We start from the raw sequence: 27,126 nt of genomic DNA on the forward strand, positions 1-27,126 counted from the left end.
CGAATGGATGTATATTAACAAATGAAATGAAGTTGATCATACAAAACCTGAAATACCTTGGGTTCATATTTTCTGCAATGAAATATAAGTCAATGTCAGAATCACTACAGATTTATTATTATTATTATTATTTGTTTTTTGTATTTTCCATGCCATCCCAACCTTTTCTGATTTGGGGTTGGTACACCTTTGTCATTTCACGTTCTGCTGTCTGTGATTGTTGCTTTTCTCCAAAACATGCTGGCTGTTGTGTGAAGAGACATTTTTTCGATTGAGCCCTGCTACTTCTGGCACTTCTCTGAAACATCTACCCTCTGGGACAACCGGTTTTCACTCCCTGCTGCTCCCACGGCAATGTGTCCACTAATCAGTGTAAAACTCTGAGCAGGTGGCTGCGTTACTCTGTCAGTGTGACTCCGCTCAGGGGTGACTTCACCCCCTACGCTGACCCTCTTGCTGCTCCTTCTCCGACTGAGACTCAGTGTCCCCCCGGTATTTCTGCTCTGCCTGACTTGCCCGAAGCCACCGTTCAGCACGACCATGCCTTGCAGATTCGTGGCGGGTGACTCCGTCAGCAGTACCGCGTTCTGAAGCGGCGGCTGGAGTATGCAGTGCAGAGGCTGCAGAACAGGGCTGGTGGTGTAGTAGACAGGCTGCTGCTGCAGTAAACATATCTGACCAGTAGAGGGCAGCATTGGCGGAGTAATTTGGCAAATGGTAGGTGATTTGGCCACATGGTTGGTGCTGTGTGATAACTGATGTATGCTGTTGGTGGATGTTCTATCAACCCTAATGGCACTGGTGGATGGCTGGGTGACTTTGTGGTGATGCTCAAAGGCGTTGCCGTGGATTTTGCTGCTGTTGACACCATGTGCTTTTGTCCCCAATGATGGTAATGCAAACTGGTCAACTGTGTCGAGTTCATGAGAAACACTGCTTTCAGATGTTGCATGTGTTACAGGTGCAACAGGAGTAGAAGTTGATAGAGGTGTTGGAGGGCAACAGATCTCAGCCAGTGTCTTAAAATTTGGGTCAAGGTCATTGAGGAACTGCAAGTCATCGTCAAACTCCAGGATGCTGCAACAGCCGACTGAGCCAGCAGATGAACCCTGACCCTCGTAGTCATATTCCAATACACTGTCATTTGCTGGTTGCTGCTCTGCTCCACAGCTCGCCTTCTGCAGAGAGATCAACATTATCAAAAAGTGAAAGGATAAATAAGCTTGCAGTGACTATAAATTAATTTACACTATGGTCTTATTGAATATTTTGTTTAATATTTCACAGAAATAACGTTACTGCATTGCCCGTGGGGATCCACGGGTTCTAGATTGGGTAATGTTAATAAAATAGGTAGGTGACATTTTTCAAGGGTGCTAATAAATTTTGCAAAGTTTCATTAATGATTTTTTACTGAAAGTGGAGGAAATTAAAATGAAAAAGTTTTGTGAATAATTGTATTTATTATTTGGCACATTTATTTGATATCACGTTTTAATGTTTTACAACTGGCAAGGTTGAGATATTTCTTTTGTTCAGAGCTTGTCTGGTTACCAGGGATTGATTAATGGTGATATCCACATCCATTGGTCACTGTTGTTACCTAATATCCTTAATTTTTCCAAATATATTAGTTCTATCAACTTTTGTTTTTGCGGTGTTCATCCTTGACCCACAATACAAAAGGAATATTTACTGAGCATGAGGTCTATATGGGAAAATACCAGACCGAGGTGTTGACAGTATGGACCGAGTGTTAGAGAGGTCAGTGCCAAAAATACAGAGGTCTGATATTCCCGTACAGACCAAGCAAGTGGGGTTAATAAGTATTTTATTTTATGGCTATTTTATACATACATATATACATACATACACATACACATATATATATATATATATATATATATATATATATATATATATATATATATATATATATATATATATATATATATATATATATATATATATATATATATATATATATATATATATATAAATAAACACACAAACTTACAGTATCACCCGAATATGAAAGCTGCTGACATATCGGGCTCGTAGTCAGACCTGTTTACTTCACCTCCGTGAAGAACTTGCTTAAAAGCTGGTCAGGTTACCTGGTTAGTTTTCAGTCTGTGTTTTTTCCGATGCTGTTTAGATATTTATAAAGTATGTTCATGTCCGACTTGGTTTTTCTAATCGTGTTTTTAGCTTTCTGGCTTGTAATGAAAGTGGTACGCGATCCGGACCGATTGTCATGGTAACGGTGTAATATGGGAAACTATCAGACCAGAAATCACCCAATCAGAGAGCGCGTAGCGTCTTAGCCATATAATAAATGTCAGCTCTCCCCAGTTTCTCCATGATTGAAGTTACACACATGTACACAGAGGCCACTTGGCTTTTAATATATAGATACAAATGAAGTAGATGGTTGTTAAGTCCCTAAGTAGATATCATCCTGAAAATGTTAGACTTCTATTGCAAAATGTCAAATAGCGCCACCATATGGAAAGCAAATTTACACCCATTATTAAATGTAAATATTGTGATCTACCATAATTTTTTACAGAATTCATGTATTTTTAACACCAGAAAATTCACGTCCACCCTCCACCCCACCATCTTTATGCAATACTATAGTATGAGTCATTGTTGGCTCATACCATTAATAATTGCAACAGGCTGTTGGTGCTTTTGTTTCCCCTCTAATTTTAACTGGTAACAAAGAAAATAATCATGTAAAAATAGCACTGAAAATAGCAAGAAAAGCAGTATCCATGACAGAAAGAGCTGCAAAAGCAAGAAAGTCTTATTATGCATGCATGTATGTGTGAAAGCTATAAATCTTTGTGCACAGTGTATAAGCAGAGTTATGATGAAGTGCATGAATTTAAGATAGTTGCATCAGTACCACATTGCTCTTACACCTTAGGTGGCCACAAAAGGAGCCAATAGTCACAACCCACACAATTAGGTGGGCTAGAGTGACCTCAGGGAATCCAGACCAACCACAGCACAGAGAGGTGCACCAAATTACAGGTGAGCTAAGGGAAGTGCAGCTCCTCTGAAAAGGACACAAGCTCCCTTGAAAGCATCCCCAGAGACATTTAGGCTGAGCTCTGAAAAATGGCCACTTGTCCAGTGCTAGTGCTGCACTTTGCCGCATCCACAACACCATGGAACTGCCCTGGACCTGGATGGCAATTTCAATTTCTTTTCATTTATATAGCGCCAAATCACAACAAAGTTGCCTCAAGGCGCTTCACACAAGTAAGGTCCAACCTTACCAACCCCCAGAGCAAGCACACAGGTGACAGTGGTAAGGAAAAAACTCCCTGTGATGATTTGAGGAAGAAACCTCAAGCAGACCAAACTCAAAGGGGTGACCCTCTGCTTTGGGCCATGCTACTGACACAATTTACAAAACAAAATACAGGAAATGTTGCCGGTGCACAGGACAAGAGGGTTTCAGAAACAGACACCACACCCATCTCTGGATGGAGCCCCACCTCAAACAGAGAGAAAAAAAAAAACAGGATCAGGCATCAGAAAGACAACAAATACATGGATAATTTGTCACCATTAACCAAAAAGAAAAATAGAAGCCCTAAGCTTCACTAAAAGACCCAGACTTTAGATAAAGTTGAGGCCACGGCCTGCTCAGTTTCCTAATAAAATGAATTTAAAAGGGTAAAATGCATAGTAACATACTATGCCAGTATGCTAACCATACGAAAGGGAAAATAAGTCTGGACTTGAAAGTCTTTACAGAATGTGACTGTTTTATTGATGCAGGGAGATCATTCCACAGAACAGGGGCATGATGAAAACCAACCAGGCAGACAATGGCTCCATTCCTACATCTTTAAAATAACAATCTATCTGCCACAGCCAGGTGAAACATGGACATCCTCTTGGCCTTCTTATTTTGCTTATTATCACTTATATGAATTTTGTTTAAATGCATGCATAAATTGTAGTGTGTTCTGTTGGTGTGAATTCCAACTTTTTAATACTTTAGTTATACTGCTCAATGTGTGTTGTATTCATATTTTCTTTTGCATATTTTAACTTTTTCCTTGCCTTTAGCCTATCCCACATTGATATTTCAACCTATGTGTTTGTTTGATAAGATTACAAACCACAAAACCCCTTAATCCTTTTCATATTTATGGATTCCTGAACCCTAACTTACCTGATTTTAAAACTGGAACCCCAAACAGACCCAGTTCTATCCAAGCTTAGACATTGCTCATACTCCCCTTCACACGAGAGCGCGAATGAGCCCGAATGCCACACGAATGAGGAGTCGATCCACATTTGAGCAAATTCAAGGTGCCTTTGAAATCCTTGTACAGCATTCTTACAGCAGTCGGCGAACATTCGTGTGGCCAGAGCACATGCACTCTACACTCGTGGTGCGCACGTGGTGGAAAACATATGGAACAGCGGTCGAGGTGCAGTTGTATCGTAGTCGTAATATTCGCACGGCATGAAAACATAATTCAAAGCATTTCATAGTGCGTTCAAGGGTTGGTCACAGGTTATTTCCTCAGCCAACACTGAAAAAAGAAAAGACCTGAACCAACTTAATCAAATTGTTTAAATTGGTAACACTTAAATGAATCAAGTTATTTTAAATTAAGTTAACAAGTTAGATTAACTTCTCTCACCTATGGTCATAAGGGTTGGGTCATGACCAAAAGAACTAGATCGCGGGTACAAGCAGCTGAAATGGGCTTCCTTAGAAGGATGGCTGGCTCCCTTAGGGATAGGATGAGAAGCACAATCCTCTATGTGGAGCTCGGAGTAGAGCTGTTGCTCCTTTGTGTTGAAAGGAGCCAGCTGAGGTAGTTTGGGCATCTGGTAAGAATGCCCATGGGCACCTTCCTAGGGAGGTTTTCCAGGCACATCTACCTGGGAGGAGACCCTAGGGAAGGCCGAAGACTAGGTGGAGAGATTATATCTCCACACTGTTGTGGGAACTCCTCAGGATCCTCCAGTCAGAGGTGGTCAATGTGGCCCAGGAAAGGGAAGTCTGGGATTCCCTGCTGGAGCTGTTGCCCCATGACCCGATCCCAGATAAGCGGTTGAACATGAGTGACTGAGTGCATGAGAGTTAGATTAACACGTGTTAATTTAATTTATTAACATGTGTTAATCTAATTTATTAACTTAATTTCAAAGAACTTAATTAATTTAAGTGTCACCAATTGAAACAATTTGATTAAGTTGGTTGTTTTTTCAGTGACAGCTGACACCCAGTTCCAGATGGGTGGACTGGAACAATACAGATGAAGTGTCTTGTACAAACACACAGGCAGGTAAGGATGACTGGGAATCAAACCCAAGTTTACATGTTGGCAAATAGTAAATTGTAAATGGCCTGCATTTTTATAGCGCTTTTCTGTCTGCATCAGACGCTCAAAGAGCTTTACAACAGTAATGCCTCACATTCACCCCAACGTCAGGCTGCTGCCATGCAAGGTCCCTACTACACACCGGGAGAAACTAGGGGATTAAGGACCTTGCCCAAGGGCGCTTCGTGATTTTCCGGTCCGGCTGAGATTTGAACCGAGGATCCTGTGGTCTCAAGCCCAATGCTTAACAACTAGACCGTCACCTCCCCAACCAACTCTTGTCCTTCTGACCTATCTGCTCTACACCACAGCAACTGGAAGAGAATTCCAGTGTAGTTACATTGGCGTGTTCAGCGTCAACGGTCATACTGAGTTATCCTCACCTGGGAGTAGTATTGATGCAGGTATACGTCAGGGAGAGCAATGCCTTCATAGTGCAAATATTGTTTATTTACTGCATGGGAATGGGTTGCTCTATGGATCTCTCTAGATGTTCCAAGGCCTTCATCCAGCATTCCGAAATGACCCTCCTTGATCCTTCTGTTGCTCCCAGATATATTATTGCAAGTGCTGTATGAAGTGCGCAGGTTAAGCCCTGTGAAGGAGTCTTCCATGTATCTCTGGGTGCCGAGCGCTACGTTGCCGGCCTGTGCAGCAGGCAAGGCAGGAGACATCATATGGGCTGGAGAACTGAGCAGTGGGACATCCTGAAACACACAATGAAAGAGAACGATAACAGACACGTTTTATTATAGAGACACTAATATAACAAGATTGCACAACAAATATTTATATGTTATTGTTAATTAATACAAGAAAACCTGTACTTTAAAAAGGAGACTGGTAGAAAATCAGAGCACTGACCTGAGATGACAAACCCCATTAAGCGCTCATCAAAAGTGCTCAGAGAGCACAGCGACACCACACCAACATTTCCAAGTATCAGGTATGTAGAGACAATATTACACAGGCTTAAACTGTGAAGCTCACTAACAATTAAATATCTGAAATATCTATACCTGACAAGTTTGAAGTTTGATCAAAATCAGGTTTATGTATTCTTAAGATACCTTGCAAACACGTAGACTGTACATAAAATACATAAAACTGTAGCTACATAGAGACAAAGGCAATAGCAAGCATGTATTCCTCCAGAAGCTATAATTATTTTTTTACAGCGTTGTTAGTTCAGCAGCCGCTTTGTACACCTGATCCTGTCCGATCTAAGATGTGAAGCATCGTGGGTCCTGGTTAGTATGGAGATGAAAGACCAGGGTTTGTTTGCTTCTCCAGGAAAACTGGAGTTATGTCAGGAAGAGCATCATATGTAACACTCGTGCCAAATCTGAATGTTGATCCACTGCGGTGACCCTGAACAAATGCCGGCAGCCAAAAGACATTGATTGTTCGTTCATTCATTCATTCATACATGCCTTGTAAAAGTATAAGCCAGTTTTGAGTTTAAGTGCCGCAGGGGCTGCTGGGTAAGTTCAAAGGTCAAGTCATACAAATTGCACATTCCTAGGATCACAAACACAAAGCAAACACACACACACACACAAAAAAATCAATAAATAAAAAATAATACCCCAAACACGGTCATCTTCTTTATCAAAAGTAGTAAATGCAGTAATTGTCACAGTTTATCTCTATAGTATGTTGAACTATTAACGGAGCTAACGGCTCACTTGTATTGCATTCACAAACACAAAACAAATGCACCAAATATAAATAAACACAAAATAAAATCCCAAACAGGGTCATCATCTTTATCAAAAGCAGTAAATCACACTATTAATAGTCATCTTATCTCTGTATTATATTTATAAACAATTAATGTAACTAAGGGATCACCTGTATTGTGTTCACAAACACAAACCAATGCACAAAAAATAAATAAATAAATAATACAGACTTTTGAACTGTTTACATACCATTTTTGTTCACAGTGTAACTTATTTAGGCTCCTTAAGCAGTTGTGTTGCTTCAAAAACAACATCTTCTTACCAGCGTTGGTAGTTTGATTGTATGCACTGACTGGAAGTGTTGGCTAGCTCTCCACGCATGTGCACTGATAAACCTGAAACTGGCTTATTGAGTCCCTTGGTATTTCACACATTTTAATTTGTTAATGCCATTGAAATTCAAAACATAAACCAGGCTTCTCAGTATTAAAAAAAAAAATTGAAAATTATCTTTCTTAAACTCAAACTCAAAGCAAATCTCTACAAATTGATATAAATTTATTATATCAATTAATAAAAAAACCCTCTGTCAGTGAAGTCTTCAACTCCCACCTCCGGGGGAGCTTCTCCCAGATCCCAGGGGAGGTTGGAGACATGGAGTCTGAGTGGACCATGTTCTCCACCTCCATTGTCGATGCGGCTGCTCACAGCTGTGGTCGCAGGGTCTCTGGTGCCTGTCGCGACGGCAATCCCCGAACCTGGTGGTGGACGCCGGAAGTAAGGGATGCTGTCAAACTGAAGAAGGAGCCTTACTTGTCTTTGTTGGCAGGTGGGACTCCGGAGGCAGCTGACGGGTACTGGCAGGTCAAGCGTGCTGCAGCCTGTGCGATCACAAGGGAAAAACTCGGGTCTGGGAGGAGTTTGGGGAGGACATGGAGGAGGACTATCGGTCTGCCTCGAAGAAATTCTGGCAAACCGTCCGACACCTCCGGAGGCAGAAGCAGCTCTCCACTAACACTATCTACAGTGTAGGTGGGGAGCTGTTGACCCTGACTGGGGATGTTGTTAGGCAGTGGAAGGAATACTTCGAGGATCTCCTCAATCCCATCATCACGTCTTCCAAAGAGGAAGCAGAGACTGGGGACTCAGAGGCAGACTCATCCATCACCCAGGCCGAAGTCACCGAGGTGGTCAGAAAGCTCCTCGGTGGCAAGACTCCTGGGGTGGATAAAATCCGTCCTGAGTACCTTAAGTTTCTGGATGTTGTGGAACGCTTGGTTGACACATCGCTGCAACATCGTGTGGCGGTCGGGGACAGTGCCTCTGGATTGGCAGACCGGGGTGGTGTCCCTCTGTTTAAGAAGGGGGACTGCAGGGTGTGTTCCAACTACAAGAAGATCACACTCCTCAGCCTCCCCGGTAAGGTCTATTCCAGAGTACTGAAGAGGAGAATTTGACTGATAGTTGAACCTCGTATTCAGGAGGAGCAGTGTGGTTTTCGTCCTGGTCGCAACACACTGGACCAGCTCCACCCTCCATCGGGTGCTCGAGGGTTCATGGGAGTTCGCCCAACCAGTCCACATGTGTTTTGTGGATCTGGAGAAGGCATTCGACCATGTCCCTTGAGGCACCCTGTGGAGTGTGCTCCGGGAGTATGGGGTCCTTTGTTAAGGGCTATCCAGTCCCTGTACGGCCGCAGCAGGAGCTTGGTTTGCATTGCTGGTAGTAAGTCAAGCCTGTTTCCAGTGCACGTTGGCCTCTGCCAGGGCTGCCCTTTGTCACCGGTTCTGTTCATTACCTTTATGGACAGAATTTCTAGGCGCAGTCAAGGTGTAGAGGGGGTTCGGTTTGGGAATCACAGAATCTCGTCTCTGCTGTTTGTGGACGATGTAGTTGTGTTGGCTTCGTCAAATCAGGACCTCCAGCATGCACTGGAGCAGTTTGCAGCTGAGTGTGAAGCGTCCGGGATGAAAATCAGCACCTCCAAATCTGAGGCCATGGTTCTCGACCAAAAAAAGGTGCTTTGTCCTCTTCAGGTTGGTGGAGTTGCCTCAAGTGGAGGAGTTTAAGTATCTCGGGGTCTTGTTCATGAGAGCGGGATGGATGGCGCATGAGATTGACAGACGGATCGGTACAGCATCTGCAGTGATGCGGTCGCTGTATTGGACCGTCGTGGTGAAGAGAGAGCTGAGTAAGGGGGGCAAAGCTCTCGATTTACTGATCGATCTACATTCCAACCCTCACCTATGGTCATGATATTCGGCTCATGACCTAAAGAAAAAGATCGCGAGCACAAGCGGCCGAGATGAGTTTCCTCCGCAGGGTGGCTGGGCGCTCCCTTAGAGATAGGGTGAGGAGCTCGGAAGGAGCTGCTGCTCCTCCACATCGAAAGGAGCCAGCTGAGGTGGCTCGTGCATTTTTTTTGGATGCCCCCTGGACGCCTCGCTGGAGAGGTGTTCTGGGCATGTCCCATTGGGAGGAGGGCCCAGGGAAGACCCAGGACACGCTGGACGGACTATGTCTCGCAGCTGGCTTCAGAATGCTTTGGGGTTCCCCCAGAGGAGCTGGGGGAGGCGTGTGTGGATCGGGAGGTCTGGCCGGCTTTGCTTGAGCTGCTGCCCCCACGACCCGACCTTGGATGAAGCGGAAAAAAATGGATGGATGGATGAATTAATAAAAAAATATAAAAGCCAAGATGATGGGCTGCATAAGTAATGTGCTCCTTTGGTATTGTTATATCATTTCTGTGCTAATTCTTTATTTTATGTTAGCTATCAGCAGAAGGCAGCGCGGTTTTTATTGCTGCAGCCTTCAACTCTCCAAGCTGGCGGTGCAGGCCCCTCCTGCTGCAGCCTTCACCCACTTTTCCTCAATTTGGATGATGGACTGCTTCAAGTTTAGTGCACATAAACAATGTCAAATGTGTATGTGTTATCTTTAATTCTGATGTGTGCCATTATTACATTCAACTAGTAATAATTGTGGATTAATTGCTGTATTTTCTCTGAGGTAATTGGAGTGTAAACTTAATTTTGTTATTGTTGCACTCGTGTAATGACAATGACAATAAATCTCATCTCATCTATCAAGTATATGTGTATGTCCAAGTTTAAGACACAGGCAGAGCTCCACCTGTTGGTGAGAGCCAGTAACATTAGAAATGTGAGAATAAACCACACCGATCGTTAATGCCCACCTTGTATAAAAGTGTTGTACAAGCTACTTCTTGTGCCTTCACAAGATGGACACTGTCTGTGAGGGACACAGGCCTGGTTTTGTCATGACCTTTAATAAACTAAAAATGAGGTATACAATGGTTTGGTTCTTGGTAAGGAGCAGTAAATTAGATGAAGGAACCGGGTACAAATAACAGTATCATACTTATAAATAATCAGTTTAATTGCCAGTTTTCTTTAGACAAGTCAGGGGATGGATACATGAACATTTCCAAGTCACTGAATATGTCTTGAACTTTATTTACATTAGTTATGAAGAAATACAAACAGTATGACACTCTATGGTAAATCTGTGTGGAGTAGACAGTTCTCAAAAACTGAGTGACTGTGCAAGAAGAAGAAAAGTAAGGAAAGTCACCAAGACACCCAGATAACCCAGAAGAAGTTATAGGCTTCTGTGGCTGTGATTGGAGAAATTTTGCACATTGCATGTTTTGCATTTTGCATACCCAGTTATACAACTGCATGATGAAGTGGTATAAAGGAGGATTTTCTTTCACTAAAACATCAGATCTAGGCTTACATCTCAGATGTACCTTCTGGCAAATTATAGCTGAACTTTCAGGTTTTCTTTTTAAGAACATCCTTGAATTTGGCTGTCAGTCAAGTGGCCCAACCTCTACCCCATAGGACATCTATGAGGGTATTGCCAAAAATAAGATGAGAGATACCAGCCGCAAAAATACAATACAGATGAGCTGAAGGCCAATATCCAAGCAGTGTGGACTTCCACAACAACTCAGCAGTACCACAGGCTGGTTGGCTCCATGCCATTCAGCACTGATACAGTAATTTGTGAAAAAGGCACCCCAACCAAGTACTGAGTGCATAAATGAAAATAACTTTCAGAAGCTCAACATTTCTGTATTGTAAATGTTTTTTTTGGGGGGGATTGATAATATGAAATATTCTAATATTTTAAGATATAATAAGTGTCAGTCCATGTTACATGTGTCCTTGTCCACTGATCACCTGACTCTTCGTACTCTCCCTGAAGGTGGTGAGCTCACATGGAGGTGACACCATATTGATTTTTCAGACTGAGCCTGACTGAGCCCCCTAGTTGTGGACCCAACCAAGAAGGTGCTTGCCTGTGAGCCCCCCTAACATGGCTCCCGGAGGGGGCCCTGGTTTCTCTAATCGGGCCAGACATCTATAACCCTACATTTGTCCATCATAAAGGATCTTTTTGAATTAAGGTTTTTTGCACTGAAAGGAGCCAGCTGAGGTGGGGAGGCGGCCTCAACTTTATCTAAGGTCTGGGTCTTTTAGTGAAGCTTAGGGCTAGTGGCCGGCGATCACCTTCGAATTTCGTCTGTTTTTCTTGTTACTTAATGCTGACAAATTTTACTCTATTTGTTGTCTTTCTGGTGTCTGATTCTGTTTATTCTCTCTGTCCGAGGTGTGGCTCCATCCAGAAGTGGGAGTTGGTGTCTTCTTCAGTAATGGTCATGAAATAGATGGGATCTGTGAACCCAACCCCCACTCGCCTCCCAGGCCAGCCTCCCGTCCTGGACACCAGCATGGACTCCCAAAATGTCATGTATATTTGAATTGTCAAGAGTGTCGGTAGCATGGCCCAAGCAGCACCCCTTTGAGTCTGGTCTGCTTGAGATTTCTTCCGCAAATCATCAAGGGAGGGGGTTCTTACCACTGTCACCTGTGTGCTTGCTCTAGGGGTTGGTAAGGTTAGACCTTACTTGTGTGAAGTGCCTTGAGGCAGCTGCTTTGTTGTGATTTGGTGCTATATAAAAAAATGAAATAAATTAGATGCCTCCTGGTCGTCTCCTTAGGGAAGTCTTCCAGACATGCCCAATTTGGAGGACATGTCAGGACACGTTGGACAGTAATTCTTCCTGTTTGCTGTCTGTGGATTTGTTTAAAATGGAAATAGAGACATTAATGGTGTCGCCTTTGAATAAAAATATGAACCACAGTTCAGAAAACTCACATTCCAATGACCAACGCAAAGCAATGCAAATGCAAAATAAAGAGGAATATTCCAGTGTCATCTTTGATTTCTGAGGAAGATTCACAATGCTGGTAATACATCAGATCATCATTTTATGGATGAGTTTCCATGACCAGTTTGGTTTGACTGTGGTGGATATTCAGTTTTCTGTAATATGCTTTATATTTGTGATGTGAAAGTATATTATTCCGATATGTCAGATTTGACACCATAAGTGAAAGTGACTGTACGGTTGAAGTGTTGGTTCATTACATGTTATGAATATTTTAAGGCTGCTCATGTATAAATGCACTTATTTTACTTATTCAATGTATGAGGAAACCACAAAAAAGTTGACAGTTGTGGTGATGTTGGCTTCTTTTGTCCATCACATCATGTGGTGTGACCACAGACTGTGCAGTTATGATGGGTTTAAACAGTCTGTTTCATAATAAATATTTTTCTTTAACACAAATTATCTTATCAGTTTAATTATTTCAAATGGAGCTTTATCTTCCACATCCTTTAGAATTTTTTTTATTGTAATGAATTTTATCAGATAGACTTGACTGATAAAAAGCTAAAGTACACAATTTCAAAATACATCTTCCTTGTACCATTCAGCTATAGGTAATGATGAATCAGTGGCATGATTCACAGTGTGTGACTCCTTGCAGTATTGTCTAGTTTCATATCAGCTCTCTCGCATTTACATACACATACTTTTCGTGTGTATATATATATATATATATATATATATATATATATATATATGTAAGGCTCATTAAAAGTCTGCTAACGAGTCTTTCATTGGATTCAGGTGTGTTGGAGCAGGGAGACAACTAAGAGTGTCAGGAAGGTGGCTCTCGAGGACCGAACTTGGCCACCCCTGCAGTAGATTCTCACAAATCCAACAAGACCAAGCATTCATGATATGCACGCTCTTAAGGCTATGAAATTGGGCTATTAGTAAAAAAAAGTAGAAAAGGGAGTGTTCACAATAATAGTAGCATCTGCTGTTGACGCTACAAACTCAAAACTATTATGTTCAAACTGCTTTTTTAGCAATCCTGTGAATCACTAAACTAGTATTTAGTTGTATAACCACAGTTTTTCACAAGTTCTTCACATCTGCGAGGCATTAATTTTGTTGGTTTGGAACCAAGATTTTGCTTGTTTACTAGTGTGCTTGGGGTCATTGTCTTGTTGAAACACCCATTTCAAGGGCATGTCCTCTTCAGCATAAAGCAACATGACCTCTTCAAGTATTTTGACATATCCAAACTGATCCATGATACCTGGTATGTGATATATAGGCCCAACACCATAGTAGGAGAAACATGCCCATATCATGATGCTTGCACCACCATGCTTCACTGTCTTCACTGTGAACTGTGGCTTGAATTCAGAGTTTGGGGGTCGTCTCACAAACTGTCTGTGGCCCTTGGACCCAAAAAGAACAGTTTTACTCTCATCAGTCCACAAAATATTCCTCCATTTCTCTTTAGGTCAGTTGATGTGTTCTTTGGCAAATTGTAACCTCTTCTGCACATGTCTTTTATTTAACAGAGGGACTTTGCGGGGGATTCTTGCAAATAAATTAGCTTCACACAGGCGTCTTCTAACTGTCACAACACTTACAGGTAACTCCAGACTGTCTTTGATCATCCTGGAGCTGATCAATGGGTGAGCCTTTGTCATTCTGGTTATTCTTCTATCCATTTTGATGGTTGTTTTCTGTTTACTTCCATGTGTCTCTGGTTTTCTTTGTCCATTTTAAAGCATTGGAGATCATTGTAGATGAACAGCCTATACTTTTTTGCACCTGTGTATACGTTTTCCCCTCTCCAATCAACTTTTTAATCAAACTACGCTGTTCTTCTGAACAATGTCTTGAACGTCCCATTTTCCTCAGGCTTTCAAAGAGAAAAGCATGTTCAACAGGTGCTGGCTTCATCCTTAAATAGGGGACACCTGATTCACACCTGTTTGTTCCACAAAATAGATGAACTCACTGACTGAATGCCACACTACTATTATTGTGAACACCCCCTTTTCTAATGTTTTTTTTCACTAATAGCCCAATTTCATAGCCTTAAGAGTGTGCATATCATGAATGCTTGGTCTTGTTGGATTTGTGAGAATCTACTAAATCTACTGGTACCTTGTTTCCCATGTAACAATAAGAAATATACTCAAAACCTGGATTAATCTTTTTAGTCACATAGCACCAGTGTTGTGGAAAATAACTGACAAGTTACTTTTTTAGTTACTTTTTTAGTTGCTTTATACAGGTGCTTTATGCAGTTACTTCATTAGCAGCTTTATGCAATTACTTTATTAGAATCTGCAGAAAACCTGCAACTAATAAGTAATGTAACTAATAAGGTAACGAGTAATCTAACTTGGTTACTCGCAAGATTGAGCAATCAGAAAAGTAACTAATCAGCAAAGTAACTAATAGTTACTTTTCTGATTACTAAATCTTAAAAATAACCAAATTAGATTATGAGTAACTTTATTAATTACATTCAGCAGCTGCCGGCAAGGTGTCCGCAGCTGCTAATGAAGTAAATGTAAGAAGTAACTGTAAAATATAACTGTATAGATTAACTAATGAAGTAACTTTCCAAAGTTACTTTCCCCAACACTGCATAGCACTACTATTATTCTGAACACTACTGTACCATCAACAGATAGAGGAAGTGGCTGACATCAAGACATCCTATCAGTGGCTAGAAAAGGCAGGCCAAAAGGACAACACAGAGGCTCTGATCATGGCAGCACAAGAACAAGCCCTAAGGACCAGATCCATTGAGGCAGGAGCCTACCACAGACGACAGGACTCAAGTTGCAGACTGTGCAAATGCTCCCCCGAGACAGTCCAGCACATAGTAGCAGGATGCTACCGTACATGGATTTGACATGTTCATTTCATCATCTCACTGCTATATTTTCTATGTTTGTCTTTTCTGATTTTTGGGAACTCAATGTTAAGCTCTGAAGCTATGGAATCATGACATTAGTGGGTGGGCATTGTAATTTTTTTCCTTTCTTCAATGTCTTTTCTTTGTCTAAGGTTCGATATTGTGTTGTTCCACTTTGAAACTTTCACAAATGAAACCTGTTTTTATTTTAAATGTGTATTTTACCTTGTCTTCCCCACGTCCCTCTGTATGATAGACTATCAGGTACTCCTTGGCATCAAACGGAAGATCTGAGAAGGATCTTGACTTGTCTCCACATGAGCATGTCATCAGTAGGATACCCACCACTGAAAAGCAAAGTAAAAACCGAGTCTGATGCAAACAGTTTACTGCAAACAGCCAGTTGAAAACTGAGATGATGCCATTAACTTAATCTTTTGATGGGTAAGACATCAATTCTAACTGTGGACACTGGGGAATGGAAATGAATCTCTGAAATGTTATGAAGACAATATCTTGACAAAAACTTAATGTATCAAGGTAAAACTTGGAACACAAGCTCACCTCACTAAGACCTTGGACAAGTTCAATAATGGACACATTTTGATTCTGACTGTGGATGCCAGTGTCTGTGAAACCTAGAGAATACCACAAATTCTTCACCAATCACCATTGAACTTGGTTCTGTTAATTGTAACTCACGAAAACCTTACACAGTTGAGAGGTTTTGCTCAGCAATGCAGGTTATGGTCAGTGTTGCCGTTTTTAACTTAATGACTTGATTTAATTTATATAAGACAGACTAGCTAAAAGACTATATTCATTAGAAATGTATACTAGGAATGAATTCTAGAAGCTATTTGAATTTATGATGAAACATCTATAGATTAAACAAGAAAACCTTTAACATTTGTCTAAAAGTCAATGCATCTTGTATTTGGGTGAGTGCGACTGTTTGTCTGCCTTCTTTTAGCTTGTGAACCTTTTCAGCCCTGTGCTGTTGTGTCTTGACCATGACTAGGATGTGCTGGATTATGAGAACTGAACCATAGATATTGATCATAGATATGTGTGTGCAGGTTTCTGTCAATGTCCACTTTACTCCTGTACTTTATATGACAATGTAGGCCAGTGATCAGTTATGTAATTCCTGGTGAATGGACTCTTCAACATGTTTGTACAGGTGATGAGCTGTTGTACATTATTGGGGAAACATGATGACTCAACAGTTAGCACTTGCATCACAGCAAGAAGGTCTGGTTTTGATTGCATCCATGTCCAACTCCCTTTTCTGTGGAGTTTGTATGTTCTCCTCATGTCTGCGTGGGTTTTCTTGGGTACTCCAGTTTCCTCCCACCATGAAAACTTGCACATTAGCATTGAAACATCTTGAACACGAAACAATAAATCATTTGTTTTTTTATTAAACTTCCCAGTAGATATTGAATGCTTCATTACTGTTTTGATGCCAATATCTGTATTATTTAGATTCTAAAGGTCAGAATAACATAATTTACAAACACAACATATACTCACAAATCAATGGCAGGATTGCCAGGATCAGCACACAAGCTCCTAGACCTCCAAATGTGGCTGATCTATCCTTCAGAAATTGAGTTCGACCATCTGCACCCGTGATCCTACATGTCTCCTCTTCATCACAAGTGCAGGCATATATTTCCATTTCCTGATTGTCTGGGCAAGCAAGACCCTGCTGGTCCTGGATAATGAGAGTGACCCGGTACATGCCAGGCCACAGTGGTGACAAAGGCTGAAGGGATGCCTTGGTATCTACAAGAAAGATGAGAGTGTCACCATGTGCCTTAATGCTGTGAAAAATGGTTAAGGTAATGTAGGTAATAAGGTAATGTAATACACACACACACACACATATATATATATACATATATATATATATACATATATATGTATATATATATATATATATATATATATATATATATATATATATATATATATATATATATATATATATACGTGTGTGTGTGTGTGATAAAATAAGTATTGAACATTTCAATTTTCTCTTTATTTATGTAGCGCCAAATCACAACAAAGTTGCCTCTATGCGCTTCACACAAGTAAGGTCTTACCTTACCAACCAACATGTCACCATTTTCTCAGTAAAAATATTTCTAAAGGTCCTACCCACATGGAATTTTCACCAGTTGTTGGTAACAAGCCAAGTATTCCCTACATGCAAAGAAACCAAAAGAAATAAGTACATAAATTCCATGTAATAAAATGGAATGACACAAGGAAAAAGTATTGAACACACTTACTAAAATTTATTTAATACTTCTTACAAAAGCCTCTGTTGGTAATGACAGCTTTTATTGGATTCAAGTCCACTCTTGTTTCATCTTCATCATCCTGGTAGATGGCAGCAGATTTTTATCAAGAATGTCTCGGTATATTTTTTCATTGATCCTTCCTTCAATAATATGAAGTTTGCCATTGTCATTTGCTGAAAAACAGCCCTATCCGTTGGGTGTGAATGAGCAGATATTAATTTGGTCTGACAAGGGGCAGGACTGCTTTGTAACTCCTGATACATTTCAGCTACTGTCTTGCTCTCTTTGTCTTTTTGCACCTCCCTTTCTTCAGGTGTTCAATACTTTTTTCTGTGTCATTAACATTATCACACATAACTTAATTTCTGTACTTATTTATTTTGGCTTCTTTATATATGTGGGTTATGTTGGTTGTTACTGACATCTGGTAAAAATTTCATGTCAGTGGCACCTTTAGAAATATATTTACTGAGAAAAGTAGTGACATGATAAATAGTTGTCATATGATGGAGCAGTGTTGGGATCCTTCTTGAGCATGCATGCATTTTTCTAGTTTGTAGAGCACGTCAGACATGAGCACCAAACCAAAGACAATAGACATGTACTGCGCCTCCATCGATTTTAACATGATGGAATGACTTCAGGCTGAGAATTTTGACAGAGGATTTGAGAATGTGGAGAGCACATTCAGGCTTTATTCTATATGTCTGCACTCTTTGGCTTGCTGCTGAAGTCTGATGTGCTTTTTGGAGTACAAAAAAGTCACTGATCCAGGCTGAATGGTTTGTGCTGAAACTCCCACACTCTGCCCAGGGATTCTCTGCCGTGTATGTGCCAGCTGTCCCCAGTGTGGTCAGATCCTGCGATATCACATAGGGGTTCAAACAAGACTGCACTGCCCTATTATATTATGCACTTACAACATGAAATCATGCAGTCACACTTTTAATATATAGATGATTTACCGCCCCCTACTGGATTGGTGTGTGAGTCCATAATGTAAATATCAATGTCCATTGTTGTTAGCTAATATATGTGGCTTATCTAAAATATTAGTCCTTTCAGTGTTTGGTTATGGTGCTGTTAATCCTTGACCCAAAATACATAAACATATCAAAAGACAAATGTCAGCTGTCCACAGTTTGTACGTGATCAAAATTGCACACATGCATCTATGCATACAAGCACACGGACAGGTTTTTGTCTTTCCTGCAATCTGCTGTAAGCAAGTGCTTTTCATTTGGCAGAGACGGTGGCGGAAGACATTAAAAACACTATACGTTTCACTCATGGTTCCAGCAACATAACACTTAACTAAACTGACTAAATCAATTGAACTACACAACCCAATAAATTAATAACACTAACAACACTGTTAAACTAATATGAACTACAATAACAGCATTTAAAACCTCAAAACCCCAAACTACTATGGTCCATTGTTTGCTGGTTACCTAAAATTGGTAATTTCTCAAAAAAATATTTGTCTTATCCACTTTCCCTCTCTCAGACTTCATCCTTGACCCAAAATACATAAGCATACCAAACAGCAAATATCAGCTCTCCCCTGTTTTTCCATGATAGAAGCCACACACACACACACACACACACACACACACACACACACACACACACACACACACACACACACACACACACACACACACTTGGCTATTATAAAATAGATGTTCAAGTATTATCAGCAGTGGACATTATTTTGTCTGGTAATGCTTGTGTCTCCACTTCAGCCTCCACGAAATCGCTTAATGCTTGGAATTTTGTTTTGGAAATCTGGGGAAAATAAAGTTCACTTAAGCTAAAGACATAATAAATGCATACCATTTAAGTGCTCAATCTTCCATTTGTCCGTCGTCTGTTTGGGCACAATGCTGAAAATGAATGGGGCAGCATTTGGGTCTCTATCCTCATCTTCCGCTGTTATGATAACCTGTTCAGTACCTGAGCAGACATACTCCAGTTTGCTTTTAAGTATTGGGCAGTTGTCATTTTCGTCTCCAACCTGCAGTGCTATAGTTCCTGTGGCTGTCCTGGAAGGGCTCCCTGTCAACAACAGAAAACAATAGGCATCACACAAGAGTCACTCGTACAAACAACTTAAGATAACTTGTTGCATTTATCAGTGTAGGTAAGGCAAAACCTTCTGTGTCCTAAAAATCAAGAACCATAAAACTTTGACATGTGGATCCCATGTCAAAGCCCCTTGGGTGGTATGAAGACATTTCTTTGCTTTCTCTTCTTTCTTTGCTTTAAAATGTGAAGCACGTTATGATTTCTCTTCTGAAAAGGCAGATTAATAAATTGCTCTTATTAGATTCATTTTATCTCAGCTGTCCTTGATTAAACACTTACCCTGGACTATGCCCACTATTTGAGCATAGTAGGTTCCATTAACCAAGAATGGAGACTCTCTGTCTGGGGTTTTCTGAAGTCTAATCTCTGCTGTGTTTGGGTCGACTAACAGCCAGTTTTCAGGATCATTTCCTTTAGCATATCTGTGGAAAGAGGTGAAATTACAATTTCATTTGGAATCCCACCAAAGCAGTCATGTAAAATAAACAATAATAATAAAAAAAATCTTCAGCTATTGATGTCATTATCATGTCTTCCATCACTATTGCTATAACTTCAAATAGCCTAATGTAGTTCAATATAAAAACACTGCAATAATGTTGGAGAAGTTTGACTTGATCTTACTGAACATTGTCTGCAGGCTGTCCAGTGTCTGCATCAGTGGCTGTGTAGCCGCCAATCACCTTCATTATGGGATTGTCATCTGGGTTCTCAGAAACAGAAACAGGCTTGACTTTTGGCTTGAAGGCAATCCCCTCAGGCTCATTCTGCACTGCAATATTCACCGGGTAACTTTTCCCTTTTGTTGGCTTCTTTTTTCCAGAAGACTTAGATGATCCACCAGATCCAGCTTCAGCATGTCCAGCAGCACCTTCACCTGATCCTCCTCCTCCACCTCCAGCCCCATGTCCTTCTCCAGCACCTCCTCCTAATTTGCCTCCAGCCCCATGTCGTTCTCCAGCCCCTCCTCCTCCTTCGCCTCCAGCCCCATGTCGTTCTCCAGCCTCTCCTCCTCCTCCGCCTCCAGCCCCATGTCGTTCTCCAGCCCCTCCTCCTCCTCCGCCTCCAGCCCCATGTCCTCCTCCTTCCCCACCACCTTCTCCGCCCATTGCAATGTCTATTTCAGCCCCACCATCAGCGCCTGCATCCCCTACAAATGGTGCAACGTTGGACACCATCACTCCAAGCTTTATATCAGGAGTTTCTTCAAAATCCACAGCCTGAAAGAAAGTAAAAAAGGATGGCAGGTGTGTCAGTTTAGTTAAAAGCAAGAGTCAACATTATAAAATCAGTCACATTTTCAGCTTAATATTGACCAAGAACAGATGCGAAGTAGAAAATCACTTTGGACTTCAGCATGAGTTAATTTCCAAGTCATTATTATTATTTGCATTAAAGTATGCTGTGCATCCTGATACCAAAACCTCATGAACAGTTGTTCCACTGCAGTGACTCGATCCTGATTATCATACATCCAGAAACTAGTCCCAGTTATACAGGCTTATTCCCTGTGTACTACTTGTATTGAACGACCACTTATTTCATAAAAATATAGAATAGTGAAACATGAGTGATACTGACACAGCCTGCTGGTTAAATCTTATCTCGCACTTTTTTTTTTAGGTATAAAATGGTGCATTATGGAGGTTGCAGTGACATCTAGCAGCGAGTTTTCAGATTGCAACCAATGCAATACCTTACCCCCCTTCCAAGCATGCACCCATGCTTCTGCTCACAATTATGAGCAACATTCTGGTTTTATTGAAAACGGAGATGTAACTCTAGGCAACAGGACTGACCACCTGAGTTATACAACATATCATTAACAAGAGTGCTCTGAGAGCACAATATCCCCCACTGGCAAATGCTGCTTTGGTACAAGTGCTTGCTACATTCTGATAACATTTCCAGGTATGTAATAGTTGATTTCAGAATGCAGACACCAGCTCGTGTAACTGGCAGTGTCTAGGTTTCTTAATAAAGGCCATAACTCTGCCAAAATGTGTCAATCATGTACAATATTACAATATGGTTATTACCACGCTATAACAAGAAATTGTACCATGTTTCAGAAAATTTCTATTAAAAACATGAAAGCAGTTGATTTCAGAATGCAGGCACCCACTCATGAAACAGATGGAGTCTAGATTTGTTAATCAAGGGCCATAACTCTGGTAAAATGGACCCAACTTGAAGGATATGATAATATGTCTATTACCAACCTATAACTAGGACTTGTACCAAGTTTCAAGAAATTCCTCCTAAAAATGTGAGAGGAATTGATTTCAGAATACAGACACCCACTCATGGAACTGATGGAGTCTAGATTTGTTAATTGAAGTCCTTAACTCTGGTAAAATGGACCCAACTCAAAGCATATGATAAAATGTGTATTACCAACCTATAACTAGGACCTGTACCAAGTTTCAAGAAATTCCTATGTCAGAGGAATTGATTTCAGAATACAGACACCCACTCATGAAACTGATGGAGTCTAGATTTGTTAATTGAAGGCCATAACTCTGGTAAAATGGACCCAACTCAAAGCGTATGATAAAATGTGTATTACCAACCTAAAACTAGGACCTGTACCAAGTTTCAAGAAATCCTCCTAAAAATGTGAGAGGAATTCATTTCAGAATACAGACATCCACTCATGAAACTGACAGAGTCTAAATTTGTTAATAGAAGGCCTTAACTCTGATAAAATAGGCTCAACCTGAACTATGTGATACTATGCACATTACCAACTTATAACAAGGACTTGTACCACGTTTCACAAAATTCCTCCTAAAAATGTGAGAGGAGTTGATTTCAGAATGCTTATACCCTTTTTGGAATGACAGATGGATGGACAGACAGACAGACGGAAATTGTAACAGCATAATTTCACTCCCACCAGCAGGGAATAACAAACAAACACAACAAAACAAATGAAAAATAAATAATTTAAAAACTGTGCAAACTGTTTAAAGTTTCCGGGTAAGTTGTGAATGTTTCACTGTATGCGTTCCAAGCTTGTTTTTAGCTGTGTGTTGTCATAGAAATAAAACCAATGTGCAGCAATTTTTTTCTATGAAATAAAATGCAATCTATAAAACAGTGCATCTGGAATTCACAGCCCTTCACTTTTTTCCATATTTTGTTATGTTACAGCCTTTTTCCAAAATGGGTGAAACTTATTTTTTCCCCCCCTCACAATTCTCCACTTCATACCCCATAATGACAGTGAAAAATGATTTTTGAGATGTTTGCAAATGTAAGTCCTTTTTCTCATTTATAAATTAATAAAATATCAAATGGAATCTATTTTAGTCACTATATAAAACAAATAATGAATCTTTTTCATTCGTTCAATGGAAATAATATTTCATTCAGTGAATGATTTTTCATTCTGACAGATACAGGTTAGGACCTGAGGATCTCCCATTTTGGGTCATGTTAACATCTTTTAACATGCAAAGTAACCACACCATCAAATAAAATAAAAACAGTCAGCCCTATCACACTGCTTGTGAATCCTTGTTACTAATTGCAGGCTCCTAGTGGCCACTGAGGCCACTGTTGCTTGCTGTTAACAGCAATAACAATAATAGTTATCATCATTGTTCAAAATAATTGCATTTCATTGGATTTAAGGGTGTTTAAAATGGAATGTTGGTTGGATACTTCAAAATATATAGCATATATTTTTCACCTCATGGATTTACCTTTTCAAGTATGAGAACACCTTCGTTTGTTTTGGGATCTGTCTCTATCCTGAATGTCCCATCATCGTTTCCGGATACGATATCAAAAACTGCCAGCCAGTTGTCTGTGTTTTCTTCGTCAGCATCCACCACTATAAATCTCATGACCTCAACATCAGCTGTGTTTTCTACAATGGTGCCAGAGTACTACACCAGAAGAGCACATGCAAGAAAGAAAGAAAGAAAACGTTTCAAAATACACGTCAGTTAAGTGTTTAGGAGTATGAGGCAGAGGTTATTCAGTAGATGGATGACACAGGACTGTGCGTAAAAGTTCTTTTTTGGGAATTTGGAGTAATTTAGAACATACAAAAAATGTTTTTATTATACATTCAAAATAATGGTGACACAAAATACTTTGCATTAGATAATATGTAAGAGGGCAGCACGGTGGATTAGTGGTTAACACTGTTGCTTCACTGCAAAAAGATTGTTGAATCGATTCCCACCTGGTACTTTTGTGTGGAGTTTACATGTTCTCTCTACATTTGCGTGGGCTCCATTCAGGTGCTCTGGCTTCCTCCCACTTCCAAAGACATGTAGGTTAGGTGAGTTGAAAACTAAGTTGATTGTAGGTGTGCACATAGGTATGAATGAGCTTGTTACATCCGTCAACAATGTAATAAAATCATTTGGTTGTGATAATCATCATTTTTTTTGTCTGTCTGTTAGCAGTTTTACGTCAAAACTACTGCACAGATTTGGATGAAATTTTCACCACATATCAATATTAGGGCACGGATGACTCCACTGAAATTTGGAGGTGATCCAGATCCTGGATCAAGATTTCACTTTATATAGGCTTTGAAGGGTTACATCAAAACTACTTCACGGATTCTCACGAAATTTTCACCACACATAGATATTAAGGCATGGGCGACTCCATTGAATTTTGGAGGTGATCCAGATCCTGGATCAAGATTTCACTTTATATAGGCTTTGAAGGGTTACATCAAAACTACTTCACGGATTCTCACGAAATTTTCACCACACATAGATATTAGGGCATGGACGACTCCACTGAATTTTGGAGGTGATCCGGATTCTGGATCAAGATTTCACTTTATATAGGGTTTGAAGGATTACGTCAAAACTGCTTAACAGAATCTCATCAAATTTTTACCACACATAGATATTAGGGCACGGATGACTCCACTGAAATTTGGAGGTGATCCAGATCCTGGATCAAGATTTCACTTTATATAGGCTTTGAAGGGTTACATCAAAACTACTTCACGGATTCTCACGAAATTTTCACCACACATAGATATTAGGGCATGGGCGACTCCATTGAATTTTGGAGGTGATCCGGATCCGGATTCTGGATCAAGATTTCACTTTATATAGGCTTTGAAGGATTACGTCAAAACTGCTTAACGGAATCTTATCAAATTTTCACCACAGAGATATTAGGGCATGGACGACTCCACTGAAATTTGGAGGTGATCTAGATCGGCGAACGTCAGAAATCTCAAATTGCTCTTGCCTCTATGTAGCCCTGGATAAACTAAGTCGGCAGCACACCAAACTTACCCACACCGGAGGAAACTGCAGCCCTTGTGGAGGATGTACCTGCACGAGGCCTATGGCCTATGACTGCTGGGATAGGCTCCAGCACCCCCCCGCCATGACCCTTAATTGGAGTGTGTGTACAGAAAATGAATGTACATTCAATACTAAAAATGAGATATTATTATTATTATTGTTGTTGTTGGTTTGGCACAACTCTTTATTATCAGTAAAAAAATTCAGTATTAACAGTTTCATTTTTTTTTTTTTTTGTGGCCATGTCAGTCGAGTGACTGTGAACAAGTCCTTTATTTCAAAAAATACTGAACTAATTTGTGATTCTTCACCATTTACGTATTACAGTATTTACAGGTAAATGCAGACAGTTAATTAGCTAATCTGAATGCAAATCCACAATCTTATAGATTGTAAGTATTGCATAGTAAACCTACCACTTCTTTTTCCAGTGTTGGCCTGTTGTCATTGATGTCACACACTTTGACACGAACAGTACCCGTTGCTGTCAGGCCATCAACACTTCCATCCATATCAACAGCTCTAATCGTCAAGATGTACAACTCTTCTCTCTGTGGACAATAACCAATAGCATCGCCATACAGTATAATGTGACAATATCTTTATTGGACCAAATTTCAGTTTCCTTAGCTTAAGAAATACATTTTACTCTTTCAAAGAATAGCTTGGTCAATACTTGGTATGTAGCCAAAACGTATTTGCTCATAATTATGGCAGACTGAATTGATCAAAGTTTAGCAGTTTTTCCACAGGGTGCTTTCAGATGCATTCCAATTATATTCCTCTGGAGACCTCTGTGAAATGTATTGTGAGGGAATAAATGCTAGTGCAATTTCCGGGTGTCAAGTGATCAAATTTTCCATGATTGTTGACACTATTTTAGTTAAACAGTGAAACTAAATCCTTTATATCAAACTCTTTGTTTCAGGATAATAACCGAATATCACCTCTCTGTCTAAGGTGGTCTCTTTGACATAGATTGATCCACTGTCTTTGTGTATGTAGAAGAGGTGTAGGGCATCATCTGGCTCCTGTTTCACAATGCTGTAAGAAATCCTTGAATTGATGGAGTTGGGCTTGTCAGCATCAGAAGCGTTGACCACAGTAACCAGAGTCCCTGGGGGGAAAAAAAAAATCAGGACAACGTAACGTAATACAATTAAGAACTCTACATTAGCTCAAAGTCAAGGATCAGTTCAAGTGTGAAATGTTTTCAATGATTTCCTTTTAGATTTTAACCATGAAAAATATTTTCCAAATCTATTGTAAATTGTCCTGTGATAGAGTGGTGTCCTGTCCAATGTCCACCCTAATCTCCATTTTCATACTTCGCTGTGATTGGACTCCACATATTTCTGACAAAAGAAAATTGAACCCATCTGTGCTTGTGGAAAACATACATTTCAATCCTATTTCAATCGGGCAGCACGGTGGGTTAGTGGTTAGCACTGTCGCCTCACAGCAAGAAGGTCATGTGATTGATTCCCACCTGTGGCCTTTCTTTGTGGAGTTTGCATGTTCTCCCCATGTTTGTGTGGGTTTCCTCCAGGTGTTCCGGTTTCCTCCCACATTTAAAGACATGCAGGTTAGGTGAATTTGAAAATTCAGCAGGTATCCTTTGCAGAAGAGATTTCAATCTCAATGGGACTAACCTGGTTAAATAAAGGTTAAAATAAAATAAAAATGTGCCATGGAACCTGCACCATACAACTGAGGATTGTGAAATAATTATATTAGCCACAAGTGTTTGACATTCATCACAGCCTGAATATGAAGGGGGGCATCCATCTCTGGCTGATCTACATAAGGGGGTGGAAGTTGCTGACTAATTTAATTTGTTAGTGCCATTGAGATCAAGATCTCTTTTACATGGGCGACGTGGACAATTATGAAGTTTCCAATTCACCTAACCTGCATGTCCTTTAGATATGGGAGGAAGGTGGGGCACCCGGAGGGAACCCACGAAAACACGGGAAAACATGCAACCTCCACACAGAAAGGCCACAGGTGGGAATCAATCCCATGAAGTTCTTGCTGTGAGGCAACACAAAGCCACCGTGCTGCCTAGTAAGCTGGGAACTACTGAATCTCAGTGAGTCTGCAAAGGCTGAGGGTGAGTAAAGCTACAGGGGTTTGCCATATTGGGACTAAACTTCTAGTCGGTGGTGATGTTTCAGCCATCAGATGTGTATGTGTATGGGATGAAGCTGCTGGATTTGTTGAGAGCTTTATTTATCTCAGGAGTGCCATTCATGTCTGTGGGAGCT

At 40.5% G+C, this 27,126-nt stretch overlaps 3 protein-coding genes across 3 annotated transcripts in view; all 3 read right to left on the reverse strand.

Moving 5' to 3' along the window:
* Window positions 1-281: 281 nt before the first annotated feature.
* On the reverse strand, window positions 282-20,472 carry LOC117518142 (desmoglein-2-like). The gene is made up of 8 exons (XM_034179203.1): window positions 20,443-20,472; window positions 20,190-20,392; window positions 19,845-19,987; window positions 19,314-19,535; window positions 16,699-16,953; window positions 15,388-15,509; window positions 5,747-6,070; window positions 282-1,178 (listed from the first exon to the last, which is right to left on the reverse strand). The coding sequence occupies exons 1-8, from the start codon at window positions 20,470-20,472 to the stop codon at window positions 282-284; spliced, it is 2,196 nt and encodes a 731-aa protein (XP_034035094.1).
* A 21-nt stretch (window positions 20,473-20,493) lies between these two features.
* LOC117518143 (desmoglein-4-like) lies at window positions 20,494-25,371 on the reverse strand. The gene is made up of 4 exons (XM_034179204.1): window positions 25,276-25,371; window positions 23,276-23,461; window positions 20,720-20,785; window positions 20,494-20,661 (listed from the first exon to the last, which is right to left on the reverse strand). The coding sequence occupies exons 1-4, from the start codon at window positions 25,369-25,371 to the stop codon at window positions 20,494-20,496; spliced, it is 516 nt and encodes a 171-aa protein (XP_034035095.1).
* Window positions 25,372-25,764: 393 nt separating this feature from the next.
* The window catches only part of LOC117518144 (desmoglein-2-like), a 47,277-nt gene continuing 45,915 nt past the window's right edge, over window positions 25,765-27,126 (reverse strand). Inside the window, exon 5 of the mRNA XM_034179205.1 lies at window positions 25,765-25,976. Within this exon, the coding sequence (XP_034035096.1) occupies window positions 25,765-25,976 (212 nt within the window). The remainder of the gene's footprint in view (window positions 25,977-27,126) is intronic.

This window comes from Thalassophryne amazonica, chromosome 10, assembly GCF_902500255.1.
Source record: "Thalassophryne amazonica chromosome 10, fThaAma1.1, whole genome shotgun sequence".
NCBI lineage: Eukaryota > Metazoa > Chordata > Actinopteri > Batrachoidiformes > Batrachoididae > Thalassophryne > Thalassophryne amazonica.

Bases quoted from the DNA above. Each gene is read 5' to 3' on its own strand.
- LOC117518143 (XM_034179204.1), bottom strand. From the start codon at position 25,371: ATGGATGGAAGTGTTGATGGCCTGACAGCAACGGGTACTGTTCGTGTC. The intron at 23,462-25,275 runs GTAGGTTTACTA...CTTCTGGTGTAG, and splicing joins CAACACTGGAAAAAGAAGTG to TACTCTGGCACCATTGTAGA. The intron at 20,662-20,719 runs GTAGGGGATGCA...TGGGCGGAGAAG, and splicing joins TGTCCAACGTTGCACCATTT to GTGGTGGGGAAGGAGGAGGA.
- LOC117518142 (XM_034179203.1), bottom strand. From the start codon at position 20,472: ATGGGGCTGGAGGTGGAGGAGGAGGATCAG. The intron at 19,988-20,189 runs GTAAGATCAAGT...CTCTTTCCACAG, and splicing joins CAGCCTGCAGACAATGTTCA to ATATGCTAAAGGAAATGATC. The intron at 15,510-16,698 runs GTGAGTATATGT...TTTGCTTTTCAG, and splicing joins GGCAATCCTGCCATTGATTT to TGGTGGGTATCCTACTGATG.